Below are 17,069 nucleotides of genomic sequence, written 5' to 3'. Positions count from 1 at the left end.
CTATAGAATTGAGTCACTAAATTCTTTTAATTTGGAATGTGCTCTTTATTCTGATTGTTCTCACTTCTGTTCAGTGAAAGAAACCCTTTGTTAACAAACAAACTTGACTTACATAAGGCCCAGAAGTGGGCCTTTGTTTCTGTTTAATAATACCCTATGCCTTATGACACATTGTTTATAAATACACACTATGTCATGTGGGACTATATTGTCTTGTATGCAAGGTCTTCCCGGGTGGCTCAGTGGTAAAGAATCTGCCTGCCAATGCAGGAAAAGTGGGTTCGATCCCTGAGTCGAGAAGATCCCCTGGAGAAGAAAATGGCAGTGTACTCTAGTGTTCTTGCCTGGGAAATCCCATGGACAGAGGAGCCTGGCAGGCTGCAGTTCATGGGGTCTCAAAGAGTTGAACAGGCTGAGCAACTGAACAGAAATACGTCTTGTATGCTCTCATAACTATTTATATGCTTCTTGAATTCAGTTAATAATCATAATTCATTTTTACAAAGCTTCAGTGTCCATGAGAACATTAATTTTCTTCATTTTCTTTTGTGTTTTTCGTATGTATCTCATGTACTTAAGGTGGCCAGTAAGCACAGCTGATTTTTACTTGAATTTCAGCTTTGTAATTTGTTAAAACAAAAGGCACAAAGATTTCATATCACCTTTAGTCACAAAGCGCCAAAACCCCTTGTCAGTTTTGAAAAGAAACCCCATTCTTCATCTGTGGAACAGGAAATTGTACTTTTTCCCTTACAAGTAGAACTGTAAATTTCTTTCCGTGTGTCTTTTTTTCAGGTCTTAAAAACCATAAAATATTTTGAAATCGTCCTCTTCTCTCCCATGTGGCCTCTAAAATAGTGGTTGTTTGCACAGTTTCTATTCTATAAATGGTTACTTTAAAGATAATAGGTATGGTGTACAAATCTAATTTTAAAATCATAGTTACCTGCTTTTTCTGTGGGATTATTGAACTAGTATCAGAATAAGCATGAAGAAGTCTTGAGTGTTTCTCAGTTAGTTTTGCCCTGTTTTCTCAATTCTACAGTGAGATCTTTGTATTTTAAACCTAGAAATTATCAAAATTTTATTAAGAATGCCATCAAAGAATCTCTACCTATTTACTTTTCAGTTAATTCTTCTTCTCTTAATTGAAAACGTATGCAATCAATTAAAAAGTGTATTCTTTAATTTAGCCTTTAATGCCTTTTAACCACTAGCATTGTGATAATGCTATTTTCTTTTTTCATTCCAAATGTCCAAATGAAATAGGCTTTAGGGGAACTAATCAGATAACCAGAGGCTTCCTTGGCGGCTCAGACGATAAGAGTCTACCTGTGGTGCAGGACCTGGGTTCAATCCCTGGTGAAGAAAATGGCAACTCACTCCAGTATTCTTGCCTGGAAAATCCCATGAACAGGGGACCCTGGCGGGCTACAGTCCATGGGATCACAAAGAGTTGGACACGAATGAGTGACTAATACTTACTCTAATCACTGCATTCTATGAAGAAGATGCTCTGGGAGTTGAAAGTTGCTAACTTTTTGAATGAACATTTGGAAATCTTAATTTGGGAGCTTCTATTTTGAGTTATGGGAAATCTATCAAAACGAGAGATATATATTATCATCACCCAAAATACTTGAATACTTGTTTATATCTGAAGATACTGACTAAAGTAAATTAAATAGATTTTTTTAAGGTATTTCTGTTCTGAGAACAAAAACTTGACACTGATTATTCAGTTCAGTTCAGTCTCGTCTGACTCTTTGCGACCCCATGAATCGCAGCAGGCCAGACCTCCCTGTCCATCACCAACTCCCAGAGTTCATTCAGACTCGTGTCTGTCGAGATGGTGATGCCATCCAGCCATCTCATCCTCTGTCGTCCCCTTCTCCTCCTGCCCACAATCCCTCCCAGCATCAGGGTCTTTTCAAATGAGTCAGCTTTACACATTATGTGGCCAAAGTACTGGAGTTTCAGCTTCAGCATAAGTCCTTCCAATGAACACCCAGGACTGATTTCCTTTAGGATGGACAGGTTGGACCTCCTTACAGTCCAAGGGACTCTCAAGAGTCTTCTCCAGCACCCCAGTTCACAAGCATCAATTCTTCGGCTCTCAGCTTTCTTCACATCCAGTCTCACATCCATACATGACCACTGGAAAAACCATAGCCTTGACTAGACAGACCTTTGTTGGCAAAGTAATGTCTCTGCTTTTGAGTATACTATTTAGGTTGGTCATAACTTTCCTTCCAAGGAGCAAGCGTCTTTTAATTTCGTAGCTGCAGTCACCATATGCAGTGATTTTGGAGCCCCCAAAAATAAAGTCTCTCACTGTTTCCACTGTTTCCCCATCTATTTGCCATGAAGTGATGGGACCAGATGCCATGATCTTAGCTTTCTGAATGTTGAACTTTAAGCCAACTTTTTCACTCTCCTCTTTCACTTTCATCAAGAGGCTTTTGAGTTCCTCTTCACTTTCTGCCATAAGGGTGGTATCATCTGCATATCTGAGGTTATTGATATTTCTCCTGGCAATCTTGATTCCAGCTTGTGTTTCTTCTAGCCCGGCGTTTCTCATAATGTACTCTGGATATAAGTTAAATAAGCAGGGTGACAGTATACAGCCTTGACGTACTCCTTTTCCTATTTGGAACCAGTCTGTTGTTCCATGTCCAGTTCTAACTGTTGCTTCCTGACCTGCATACAGATTTCTCAAGAGGCAGGTCAGGTGGTCTGGTATTCCCATCTCTTTCAGAATTTCCCACAGTTTATTGTGATCTGCACAGTCAAAGGCTTTGGCATAGTCAATAAAGCAGAAATAGATGTTTTTCTGGAATTCTCTTGCTTTTTCTATGATCCAACGGATGTTGGCAGTTTGATCGCTGGTTCCTCTGCCTTTTCTAAAACCAGCTTGAACATCTGGAAGTTCACGGTTCACTTACTGCTGAAGCCTGGCTTGGAGAATTTTCAGCATTACTTTACTAGCATGTGAGATGAGTGCAATTGTGCGGTAGTTTGAGCATTCTCTGGCATTACCTTTCTTTGGGATTGGAATGAAAACTGATGTTTTCCAGTCCCGTGGCCACTGCTGAGTTTTCCAAATTTGCTGGCATATTGAGTGCAGCACTTTCACAGCATCATCTTTCAGGATTTGAAACAGCTCAACTGGAATTCCATCACCTCCACTAGCTTTGTACATAGTGATACTTTCTAAGGCCCACTTGACTTCACATTCCAGGATGTCTGGCTCTAGGTCAGTGATCACACCATCGTGATTATCTGGGTCATGAAGATTTTTTTTGTACAGTTCTTCTGTGTATTCTTGCCATCTCTTCTTAATATCTTCTGCTTCTGTTAGGTCCATACCATTTCTGTCCTTTATCAAGCCCATCTTTGCATGAAATGTTCCCTTGGTATCTCTGGTTTTCTTGAAGAGATCTCTAATCTTTCCCATTCTGTTGTTTGCCTCTACTTCTTTGCATTGATTGCTGAGGAAGGCTTTCTTATCTCTCCTTGCTATTCTTTGGAACTCTGCATTCAGATGCTTATATCTTTCCTTTCCTCCTTTGCTTTTCGCTTCTCTTCTTTTCACAGCTATTTGTAAGGCCTCCTCAGACAGTCATATCACTTTTTTGCATTTCTTTTCCATGGGGATGGTCTTAATCCCTGTCTCCTGTACAGTGTCACAAACCTCAGTCCATAGTTCATCAGGCACTCTGTCTATCAGATCTAGTCTCTTAAATCTATTTCTCACTTCCACTGTATAATCATAAGGGATTTGATTTAGGTCATACCTGAATGGTCTGGCGTTTTCCCTACTTTCTTCAATTTAAGTCTGAATTTGGCAGTAAGGAGTTCATGATCTGAGCCACAGTCAGCTCCTGGTCTTGTTTTTGCTGACTGTATAGAGCTTCTCCATCTTTGGCTGCAAAGAATATAATCAATCTGATATCGGTGTTGACCATCTGGTGATGTCCATGTGTAGTCTTCTCTTGTGTTGTTGGAAGAGGGTGTTTGTTATGACCAGTGCGTTCTCTTGGCAAAACTCTATTAGCCTTTGCCCTGCTTCATTCTGTACTCCAAGGCCAAATTTGCCTGTTACTCCAGGTGTTTCTTGACTTCCTACTTTTGCATTCCAGTCCCCTATAATGAAAAGGACATCTTTTGGGGGTGTTAGTTCTAAAACATCTTGTAGTTCTTCATAGAACCGTTCAACTTCAGCTTCTTCAACGTTACTGGTTGGGGCATAGGCTTGGAGTACCGTGATGTTGAATGGTTTGCCTTGGAAACAAACAGAGATCGTTGTGTCGTTTTTGAGATTGCATCCAGGTAGTGCATTTTGGACTCTTCTGTTGTATTAAGAGATATATTAAGAAAGCAAAATGAACAAAGGCTAAAATATAGTCATTCTTGGCCCAAATGCCATGTGTGTGTTGCTGGAAAATCTCATATTCTGTAAAACTGAACACTAAACTAACAGGGCTTATGAGAAAGGTAGTTTTGGTACAGATTGCTTACAACTACATAACTCTGTAAGTACAGCCCTAACAAATAAAATGTTGCTCCAAATGCCAGGACAAATATCTCCTGACAGTTACACCTAGACTCGGTCCATACTTTGCAGCCACATACTCTGAAGTTCAGACTTCCTCGTTGAAGATACGTGCTTCTTCTAATGGAGACCAGTTTAATCAAAACTAAAAACATAATTCAGAGATACCCTTCATCAATTAAGGTGTTCTGTTTTATTTTGATAGTGGGGAAAGGTGTTCACATCTCCATCTATACTTGCTGCCTCCCAAGATGTCTTGATACAGAGGAAAGTCTAGCAGTTCTTTTTTTTTAATTTTAATTGAAGGCTAATTACTTTACAATATTGTATTGGTTTTGCCATACATCAACATGACTCTGCCACGGGTGTACATGTGTTCCCCATCCTGAACCCCCCTCCCACTTCCCTCCCCATACCATCCCTCTGGGTCATCCCAGTGCACCAGCCCCAAGCATCCTGTATCCTGCATCGAACCTAGACTGGTGATTCGTTTCTTATATGATATTATACATGTTTCAGTGCCATTCTCCCAAATCATCCCACCTTTCCCTCTGCCACAGAGTCTAAAAGACTGTTCTATACATTTGTGTCTTTTTTGCTGTCTCGCATACAGGGTTATCGTTACCATCTTTCTAAATTGCATATATATGCGTTAGTATACTGTATTGGTGTTTTTCTTTCTGGCTTACTTCACTCTGTATAGCAGTTCTTTAAAACAGTAAAAGTAAGCACTTCTTGCAATAAAAGAAGTTACTTGCTAGGGGTTTTCTCCTGCTCCTGGTTACTTGACATCATTCACATGCTGGGAATAAGATCTTTCACAACTTTGCATTATACTGATGAGATTTCTCTGTTTGCCAGTTATATATATACTAACTCTATTGAAGAAATAATCAGATATTAGCTAAAATAACTGTGTAAGCAATAGAGATGATATGGGTATCAAAAATGGAAGTAAAAGAAGATTAGGTTTGGTACATTGTAGATTGGAGTATAGTCAAAAATCTAGAAAGACGTTTAAACTAGCAGAACTGTATACAAATTTTGTTTAAAACAAACAAACAAAAATTCATTCCCTAAAGCAACATTTTGTGAGTGTATATCCCAACTCATGTCAGATACCCAGTTAGTTATGGCATAATTTTACATTCTTTCCAGAACATGGTAGTGCCCAGCATACATTAAATGAACAATCACTGCCCTCTTTCACATTTAGCCTGGCCACTGCCTTAATAATCATCTCAGTATGACATTCCAGGCATTACTGCCAACCAGTCTGCTTTGGTCTATCATGTGATGTTATGTATCAGCAGGTTGCTGTAATCCAAACAGTGGGCTAATCTCCTTACCAAAATAGTTGTGTTTATTTCTTGCAGCACTGTTATGTGGTAGGTAGTGTTTTAATCCCCATTTACAAGTGAGGAAGTAGATGCTAAAGTACTATCAAATTGATTGTGATAGTAAGTCACCTCAAATCTTATATGTAAAAGGGTAAAATATAAAATGAACAATAGTATAAATATAGCAAAATAAGAAAACAATGAGATTACAGTTGATGGTAGATACTTAAACTGACGTGTTATGATAAGTTGGGAATGAGAAGTCATTATAAGATACTGAAAAATAATGGAAAAGTAGAAGACTCTGAAAGCCAGTTGGAAGATTGGGACAGACATATAGGAGACAGAGTAGGCCTTTTAAGAGGTGATGAAGGCAGCCTCAGGTTGTGACTTTGAGATTTCTAGTTTTAGTTGCTGTGAGTTTTATTTCCTACACTTAAGAAGTCAGTGAGATTGCCTGTGATATTCTTAAAGTAAGTCTACTTTTTACTTGAATTAGGTGAAATGACTATTGTTTTTCCCAAATATCTACGATATCTATGATAATAACAATTCAGAATTTAAAATCAAGAGAAGGATTTGAGAAACGCACAGTTCTGATGATATTGAATTTGTGATGTCCAGTGGACCTTTGATTATGCAGAGTCTCTGGGTTAGAGATTTTTTAACTTGTCAACTGTAGATCGTAGGTGGAGATGTAGGCATGAATGAGATCTCCCATAGAGAGAGAGAAGAGCATAAAATTTTGGAATGAACCATGACATCAGTATATCAGGAGCTGGCTGAGGAAGAAGGATCCAGTCTGAGAACAGTCCCAGAAGAGTCTGAATTAGGAGAACTAAAAGAGTGATGTCAGCAAAGTCAAGGTAGTACGGGACCAAGAGGAAAAAGATCACTGTCAGGTGGCCTGAAGAAATCAGGCACCATGGAGAGTGAGGGGACATTTGATTCGGTGGTGGCCTTTGCTTGCTAACACAGTTTTGATGGGGTTAAGGTAAGAATATGAAAATGTGATCTCAGTGGGTCAAAAAGACAGTGCAAAGTGATGCAGCAAAAAAATTTACCAATGCATCCTGATAAGTATCAGAAATATAGTAGAAATATGTTATGATGATGAAAGAGGGGCATGATTTAGGGCTGAAATAGGCCTTAGAGATTATTCAAATAGCAACTGCTTATTTTAACACATGAGGAAACCAAGTCTTTAAAAGGTTTAGTCGTTTATACCATGGCAGAGCCCATAGTGGCAGATAGAACGGATGGCACCTTAGTCTTCTGATTCCAAACCTACCGGTATATATAGGCAAACTCTAAGCTCAAAAGGGAGGGGGATTTTCTTTTGATTTCTAATGTTTGTCGTATTCTTTGAGCATTTAAATGTGTTCTTCCTCATACATAGAAAGGGATAAATTGTGATTGTGCTAGAGTATATTAATCTGCATGTCCAGTGTATTATATGTATAAAGATGTTGGTAAAAAGCCACTGGCTGAATCTAAAACAAAATGCCAGACTCAGTCATGTTGCAAAATTTAATCAAAATATATATTCATAGCCAATTAAGAGAGAAAATTTAATTTGTGATCAGGTAGAAATATTAAATAATGTTATAGAAGTATTAAGTGAATTAGAATGTTAAATACTGAATATTAAAATAACTGCTCTTATTTATGAATGTTGTGTCTATCCTTTGTCAGTTGTATGAAAATAAAATATTCACAACAGTATTTTTGATCATCCATGCCAGATCATAATTTCTTTAGTTTTTGGTATAAGAGCACCACCTATGGGTTTCTCAGGTATTTGAGGGAAAACTTTTTAAGCGTAATCTAATAAAACAAAAATGTAATAAAATTCTTTCCTGTTTTGCTCTATAACTAGTCTCTCCAGCTCAGTTTATTTAAAGGTTAGGAGTTATTTGCTTTATCATAGGTTATTCCCACCTGGTTTTTGGATGTGTCCCAGAACTGTTAGATCAGCTGATAAGTATTTGAGTACTTACATGCCATTACAGTGTTAGTTTAACGTAAAATTGTATTATTCTCTTTAACGTAAATGAATCTTTTCATAAAAATGAACAGTTTACAGTATCCTGGGGGAGACATGATAATAGTTTTTGCTAGTTTATTTGTATGTTTGTATCTTCATGAACTTAAGAATTTCTTCAATATACTGCTACAAAATGCTTTGGCAAGAGAGTGAAGAAAGGAAAAAGGGCTTATAAATGACTTAGAGCATCTTTTCATTAATTGCTGAGATGATAACTCATTAGAACAAGGATGGAAACAAAATTCTGGCACTTCAGTATTCAGTCAGTTCAGTTCAGTTGCTCAGTCGTGTCCAACTCTTTGTGACCCCATGGACTGCAGCACGCCAGTCTTTGCTGTCCATCACCAACTCCCAGAACTTGCTCAAACTCAACGTCCATTGAATTGGTGATTCATTCCAACCATATCTCATTCTCTGTAGTCCCCTTCTCCTACCGCCTTCAATCTTACCCAGCATCAGGGTCTTTTCCAAGGAGTCACTTCTTCACATCAAGTGGCCAAAGTATCGGAGTTTCAGCATCAGTCCTTCCAATGAATATTTTGGACTGATTTCCTTTAGGATGGACTGGTTGGATCTCCTTGCAGTCCAAGGGACTCTCAAGAGTCCTGTCCAACACCACAGTTAAAAAGCATCAATTCTTGGGTGCTCAGCTTTCTTTATAGTCCAACTCTCACAATCCATTCATGACTACTGGAAAAACCATAACTTTGACTAGACGGACCTTTGTTGGCAAAGTAATATCTCTGCTTTTTAATATGCCGTCTAGGTTGGTCATAACTTTCCTTCCAAGGAGTAAGCATCTTTTAATTTCATGGCTGCAGTCATCATCTGTGGTGATTTGGGAGCCCCCAAAAATAAAGTCTGTCACTGTTTCCATTTTTTCCCCATCTGTTTGCCATGAAGTGATTGGACCAGATGCCATGATCTTAGTTTTCTGAATGTTGAGTTTAAAGCCTGCTTTTTCACTCTCTTCTTTCACTTTCATCAAGAGGCTCTTTAGTTCTTCTTCACTTTCTGTCATTAGGGTGGTGTCATCTGCACGTCTGAGGTTATTGATATTTCTCCAGGCAAACTTGATTCCAGCTTGTGCTTCCTCCAGCCCAGCGTTTCTCATGATGTACTCTGCATATAAGTTAAATAAGCAGGGTCACAATACACAGCCTTGACATACTCCTTTTCCTATTTGGAACCAGTCTGTTGTTCCATGTCCAGTTCTAACTGTTGCTTCTTGACCTGCACACAGATTTCTCAAGAGACAGGCAGGTGGTCTGGTATTGCCATCTCTTTCAGAATTTTCCACAGTTTATTGTGATCCACACAGTCAAAGGCTTTGGCATAGTCAATAAAGCAGAAGTAGATGTTTTTCTGGAACTCTCTTTCTTTTTTGATGATCCAGGGATGTTGGCAGTTTGATCTCTGGTTCCTCTGGCTTTTCTAAAACCACCTTGAACATCTGGAAGTTCACGGTTCCCATACTGTTGAAGCCTGGCTTGGAGAATTTTCAGCATTACTTTGCTTGCGTGTGAGATGAGTGCAGTTGTGCAGTAGTTTGAACATTCTTTGGCATTGCCTTCTTTGGATTGGAATGAAAACTGACCTTTTCCAGTCCTGTGGCCACTGCTGAGTTTTCCAAATTTGCTGGCATATTGAGTGCAGCATTTTCACAGCATCATCTTTGAGGATTTGAAATAGCTCAACTGGAATTGCATCACCTCCACTAGCTTTGTTCGCAGTGATGCTTCCTAAAGCCCACTTGACTTCACATTCAAGGATGTCTGGCTCTAGATGAGTGATCACACCAACATGATTATCTAGGTCATGAAGATCTTTTCTGTATAGTTCTGACTATTCTTACCACCTCTTAATAGCTTCTGCTTCTGTTAGGTCCATACCATTTCTGTCGTTTATTGTGCCCATCTTTGCATTAAATGTTCCCTTCAGTTCAGTTCAGTTCAGTCGCTCAGTCATGTCCGACTCTTTGCAACCCCATGAATTGCAGCACACCAGGCCTCCCTGTCCATCACCAACTCCCGGAGTTCACTCAAACTCACATCCATCGAGTCGGTGATGCCATCCAGCCATCTCATCCTCTGTCGTCCCCTTCTCCTCCTGCCCCCAATCCCTCCCAGCATCAGAGTCTTTTCCAGTGAGTCAACTCTTCGCATGAGCTGGCTAAAGTACTGGAGTTTCAGCTTTAGCATCAGTCCTTCCAAAGAAATCCCAGGGCTGATCTCTTTTAGAATGGACTGGTTGGATCTCCTTGCAGTCCAAGGGACTCTCAAGAGTCTTCTCTAGCACCACAGTTCAAAAGCATCAATTCTTTGGCACTCAGCTCTCTTCACAGTCCAACTCTCATATCCATACATGACTACTGGAAAAACCATAGCCTTGACTAGACGAACCTTTGTTGGCAAAGTAATGTCTCTGCTTGGTATCTTTAATTTTCTTGAAGAGATCAGTAGTCTTTTCCATTCTGTTGTTTTTCTCTGTTTCACTGCACTGATCACTGAGGAAGACTTTCTTATCTTTCCTCACTATTCTTTGGAACTCTGCATTCAAATGGGTATACCTTTCCTTTTTGCCTTTGCCTTTCACTTCTCTTCTTTTCTCAGCTGTTTGTAAGGCCTCCTCAGACAACCATTTTGCCTTTTTGCGTTTCTTTTTCTTGGGGATGATCTTGATCATTGCCTCCTATACAGTGTCACAAACCTCTGTCCATAGTTCTTCAGGCACTCTATCAAATCTAATCCTTTAAATCTATTTCTCACTTCCAGTGTATAATCATAAGGGATTTGATTTAGGTCATACCTGAATGGTCTAGTGGTTTTCCCTGCTGCTGCTGCTAAGTCACTTCAGTCGTGTCCGACTCTGTGTGACCCCATAGGCGACAGCCCACCAGGCTCCTCCATCCCTGGGATTCTCCAGGCAAGAATACTGGAGGGGGTTGCCATTTCCTCCTCCAATGCATGAAAGTGAAAAGTGAAAGTGAAGTTGCTCAGTCGTGTCCGACTCAGAGCGACCCCAGGGACCTGCAGCCTACCAGGCTCCTCCGTCCATGGGATTTTCCAGGCAAGAGTACTGGAGTGGGGTGCCATTCAATTTAGTCTGAATTTGGCAATAAAGAGTTCATGATCTGAGCCAGAATCAGCTCCCAGGTTTGTTTTTGCCGGCTGTGTAGAGCTTCTCCATCTTTGGCTGCAAAGAATATAATCAGTCTGATTTTGGTATTGACCATCTTGTGATGTCCATGTTTAGAATCTTCTCTTGTTGTTGTTGGAAGGTGTTTGCTATGACCCGTGTGTTCTCTTGGCAAAACTCTGTTATAGCCTTTGCCCCGCTTCATTTTGTATTCCAAGGCCAAATTTGCCTGTTACTCCAGATATCTCTTGACTTCTTGATTTTGCATTCTAGTCCCCTGTAATGAAAAGGACATCTTTTTTGGGTGTTAGTTCTAGAAGGTCTTGTAGGTCTTCATAGAACCGTTCAGCTTCTTCAGCATTACTGGTTGGGGAATAGACTTGGATTACTGTGATATTGAATGGTTTGCCTTGCTTTATTAATACTTCAGTGTTAATAAGCCCCAAATAGAATCGCATTTGGATAAACACAGTCTTTTTGTAAAATACCAAAGTATTTTTTTGGTAAGGGGAAAGCAAAAACAAGTGGAAACTTTGTGTGTGGGCAATAAGATGTATGCTAGATTATTATATATATATTATTATGTATATATTAATTAATATATATATAATATATCAATGTATTGTATACCTGTATTTTCATGCCATGAATCTCTGTGTTCGAAAAGTGATTAAAAACAAGATCCCTTTGGCAGTATACCCTAATTTCAAACTAGATGCATTTTAGGCATGAACCTGCAGAGGTTTAAAACCTTGATTGCATGTTTTCTGCAGGGAATGGCTAATTCTATTGAAATAAGTATTGACTCTCTGAGCAATATAGTTTGCCATATGTTGACCATTATGGATAAAAACTTTGTGAAATTACTCCTTAGCAAGCATACTTAACCTAAATTGAACAGACCATAACCTCTATTACATAGACACACCAAAAAAAATGGTCATTTTGGCAGCTACTTTCCCCACTTGTAATTTGCTCCTTTTTATCTGCTCTTACTTTAAAAATTAGATAGTCTGGTCTGTCAGAGTTGTATCAAATAAGAGATTCCAAGATTTTAAATTTTACTGAAGGTTTAAACATTGATTGCATTTTTCTTTTTTTTAGCCTGTGACTCTTGAGGGAGACTAAATTCTGGGATTATTAGCTGAATTCTGGATTGTTAAAATGTGAACTGTGAGCGTTCAAGATAATGAAGGGAGAATCAGTTCAGTTCAGTCGCTCAGTCGTGTCCAATACTTTGCGACCCCGTAGACTGCAGCACGTCAGGCTTCCCTTGTCCATCATCGACTCCTGGAGCTTGCTCAAACTCATGTCCCTCACGTCAGTGATGCCATCCAACCATCTCATCCTCTGTCGTCCCCTTCTCTCCTGCCTTCAATCTTTCCCAGCATCAGGGTCTTTTCCAGGGAGTCAGTTCTTCACATCATGTGGCCAAAGTATTGGAGTTTCAACTTCAGCATCAGTCCTTCCAATGAATATTTGACTGATTTCCTTTAGGATAGACTGGTTGGATATCCTTGCAGTCCAAGGGACTCTCAAGAGTCTTCTCCAACACCATAGTTCAAAAGCATCAATTCTTAGGTGCTCAGCTTTCTTTATAGTCCAACTCTCACAATCCATACATGGCTACTGGAAAAACCATAGCTTTGACTAGACGGACCTTTGTTGTCAAAGTAATGTCTCTGCTTTTTAATATGCTATCTAGGTTGGTCAAAACTTTTCTTCCCAGGAGGAAGCATCTTTCAATTTCACAGCTGCAGTCACCATCTGCAGTGATTTTGGAGCCCCCCAAAATAAAATCTATCACTGTTTCCATTGTTTCCCCATCTATTTGCCATGAAGTGATGGAACTTGATGCCATGATCTTCGTTTTCTGAATGTTGAGTTTTAAGCCAACTTTTTCACTCTCCTCTTTCACTTTCATCAAGAGGCTCTTTAGTTCTTCGTTTTCTTACGTAAGTGTGGTGTCATCTGCCTATCTGTGGTTATTGATATTTCTCCCAGCAATCTTGATTCCAGCTTGTTTTTCATCCAGCCCGGCATTTTGTATGATGTACTCTGTATATAAGTTAAATAAGCAGGGTGACAGTATCATGCAGGCAAAGTGCTGGTAGTAGTTTGAATTTATTCTCCGTTTCTTCTAAGATATTTAGATATCTAACCACATAATGATAACTTTAATCACTGACTATTTCAAGCCTTTATTTTTAAAATAATTTAGGAATCATTTATGACTTTGTAATAAAGTTTGGAAGTATTCCTGGAATGAATTAAAGAACTACTTTGAAGTAATGTTTTGCTGCTTTTATCTAATCATCTACCCACTTTAACAACTCAGCATCTTACTGTTGTGTTTATATGTGCTTTCCTTTAATTATTTTGTTCAGAAGACTATATTTATATGATTTTTTTAAGTATCCAAAAAGTAGTTCAGTAAAGCTGATTTTTAGGTAGTTATAATAAATTTAAAAGGTGAATCTTGGGAAAAAGATAGATGGATGGATGTACCAGTTGATCTCCATGGCTAAAGCTAGCAGTCTTGACTCTTAAATTGTGTGCAGAGATCCAAATTGAAAAGTTCCACACCTCCGCAAGACTTTATACTTGATTAGGATAAGATAATTTGACTAAAAGGAAAGAAAACAATCTAATTAGAATAATGAAAGTTTTTAAGGTTGGCCATACCGTATTTATTGTATATGATTTGACATCTGATATGTTTCTTTTTAATAAATACTAATTTACTTAATGCTTTATTTAAAATACAACAGTTTTCTAAGATTGCTTTGATTATCTTCCAGCCTGTGGAGAAACTCCAGAACAGATTCGAGCACCGAGTGGAATAATCACGAGCCCAGGCTGGCCTTCTGAATATCCTGCCAGAATCAACTGTAGCTGGTTCATAAGGGCAAACCCAGGGGAAATCATTACTATAAGGTAATTTTGATACCTCCTTGTATTATTGTTTGATGTTTTATTACAAAATATAAATCCGCTTTCCAAATATCATCACTCAACATGCAGTATAAAAAGATGATTTTTAGAAAATAAATTGTATTTATCATTACCGTCTTGAGGGGAAGAATAATGGCCCATTCTTCCCCTTCTATTAGGGCATGTGTTTTGAATATTTTCTAATGGTGATAATGAATTTGTGCTGAGCCATCCATATTCTTCTAGGCAATTTTTTAACAAAAGCTACATATCTGCAGAATAGTTTATTAGAATCAAGAATATAATCTTTGGCAATGAGACAAATAAACAGACTTACTATAATTCACTTGGATATCTAGCCCATAATCTTGGTCTTGAAAGTAGAGTCCTCTACCTTAATGAATTAAAACATAGTTGTAGGCTATGCCTCTGTATATGTTATGTGTGTATAAAACTTGACGTAAGCTAATGATGGATAAATACTGTGTCTAGAAAAAGCTCATTTTTCATAACAGTGAGACAATAGATCATTTGTTAAGAATACAAAATGAAATATAATCCTAGGGAAAATAACCGTAAATTCTAAATCCTAAGAATAAATAAGATATAAATAAGGAAGATTAAGAGTATTTTAAAGACATTTAAAATTGTAGAGAAAAACTGTGGGAATAAGATACTAAGGAGGAAATACCCAGTAGAACCAGTTATTGCTTGCTTAAGGAAATTATATTGGGGTTATTAAAGGAAAAAATTTGCCTGAAAGGGAGAAAAAAGTGCACCTAAACAGAGAACTATAACACAATTAAGAATGCCGTTTCGATCACAGAAGTATTACAAAGGCATCTTTGACAGTCTTTCATTATTTACATTTTTATGGATGATAATCATGGAACATTAGATTTAAAAGAGACCTCGTAGAACATAGACACATATCCCTTCATTTTTACATTTTCAAAAAAGTGGGATTCTAAATTAAGCCTATGTTTGAACGTTTCCGTCTTCCTTTTTTATATTTATTAACTCATGAGGACCAGTCACGTGAGGAACACAGTTGTTGTCTGTCCCCTTTTTTCTGTGGAAGCCATAAAACAGCAACATATGGTATGTTTTCCTTTGGTTCCTCTCTGCCCTGAGCCATAGCTTCTGGAACACTGAAGCTGAGCATCGGTGGAAGCAGTAACACTCCTCTGTGAGAAATACGATTCCCTTGCCTGATACATGGGTGGGATGTGCCATGAAAGTTACCCTTCTGCAACTGTACCAACATTGGAATCTGAACAATATGTCTGTTTTCTGCTACTTACAGTATGACTTAAGTACAAATGTGTTTCCAAAGTAACATTTTACCATAGGGGTTCCAAATATTTTTTAAACATGAAACTAGCATTTTTAGAGATTTTTCTTCTTTTAACCTAAAATTTCAACCGCAAATTAAATTTGCAGCCTACCAGCTCAGTTCTGTAAAACTTGGCAATTCTTGCCAGCACAGAGGAGATGACATGGAGTACTGCCATCTGGTTCTGATCATGTGTTGGATCCTTGAGATGTCACAAAGCTACACTAAAAATCAAGCACAGTATTGAAATGCAGAGTATTAGAGGTGAGCCCAACACACCTAAAGGAAGATTTCCTAAATTCTGAACTGAGTTAACAAATTTGCATTTACACAGCCAGTCTCATAAAATAAGAAAGTAATTTTAGTAATTGTCCTAGTTCTTACTGAAACCATTATCATGATAATAACAAACTTTTAAAGATGACATATTGACATAGTATGCAAAGAAAGTCAAGTTTCACTTGTGAATATTGGTGTAATATCTTAAAAAATAGTTCAAAAGAAATTTATACCATGATCAAATGAAGTTCATTTAAACACACAATTTAGTCAGTATTAGGAAACATTAAATTCATTTACCATATTAAGTCAGAGAAAAGGTATATGATTATCTAGACACAGGTTTTAAAACTTTTTGGTAAAATGAAAATCAACATGCATTCCTGAGTTTAAAATAATTAAAATATAGATAAAAGAAACTAAAATTACATGCTATAAACAAATAATACTTAGAACTCTCCTTGTAAAACTGGTTAAACTATTTAACCAGTTTATACGCATTTTTATCCTTTCCCTGGAAATCTGCTAGAATTCACAAAGGCCACCTTATCCTCTGTCTACCTTATCCACAGAGGATTGGATTCTGGTTCCCTGCTTGAAGCCAAGGACTAGGATCAGGATATTTTGTTTAAGAAAGGAGACTGAAGAAGACTTCTACTAACCACTGCTTGAACTCTCATGGAGCTGAGAGCTTAGAAAGATAGGATGACATACCATAATAAATGAGAATTTAACTAAGTCCCTTACTGATTCTGTGACACGATTGTAATACTGCTCTGAACTGCCACGTTAGGGCTGGTTTTAGAAAGGAGACCTAAACAGAGGAAGTTACAGAGCAGATGCTGTGGGGGAATATAGGGGAAAAAAAATTAAAAACAGCACCAAAAATCCTCCTCAGAAGCTTGCAACCCCCAAATTTCTAGAATGTATGAAAAAATTTAATATTAATCAAAACAGCCAACAAAATCTAACTGTTAGTCACTCAATTGTGTCCAACTCTTTGTGACCCTATGGACTATAGCCCGTCAGGCTCCTCTGTCCATGGAATTCTCCAGGTAAGAATACTGGAGTGGGTAGCCATTCCCTTCTCACAGGGATCGAACCTGCATCTCCCGCATTGCCAGCAGATTCTTTGCCATCTCAGCCACCAGGGAGGCAACTTGGAACACAGATTTACTACAGACGTTTTACACTTTAATATACTGGAGTTTTTTTTCCTTAACCTTCTTTATGCCATGAGCACTTTGGTAGTTTGGTGAAACCTATAAATCCATTCCCAGAATATTTTTAAATGTATAGAATAAAACACATAGCATTACAAAAGAAACCAGTTATTCCTGAAACACAGCTATCAGATATTTTTACAAATACATATATGTTTATTAACAATTAGTGAGCAAGCCATGCTTTTAACAGTTACTATAATTTTAAAGTGGTTTT

The 17,069-nt window shown here is 38.1% G+C and overlaps 1 protein-coding gene across 2 annotated transcripts in view; it reads left to right on the top strand.

Annotated features, from left to right (window-relative positions):
- Positions 1-17,069, top strand: part of LRP12 (LDL receptor related protein 12) — a 90,293-nt gene that overhangs the window by 54,977 nt on the left and 18,247 nt on the right. For both annotated transcript variants that reach the window (XM_086335341.1, XM_086335340.1), the window contains one exon: positions 13,882-14,017. In XM_086335341.1, the coding sequence (XP_086191467.1) occupies positions 13,882-14,017 (136 nt within the window). The remainder of the gene's footprint in view (positions 1-13,881; positions 14,018-17,069) is intronic.

This window comes from Bos grunniens, chromosome 14 (assembly GCF_055505025.1).
Source record: "Bos grunniens cultivar Pamir isolate PY7600 chromosome 14, Bosgru_T2T1.0, whole genome shotgun sequence".
NCBI lineage: Eukaryota > Metazoa > Chordata > Mammalia > Artiodactyla > Bovidae > Bos > Bos grunniens.
This window is presented reverse-complemented; position numbering and strand designations above follow the sequence as displayed.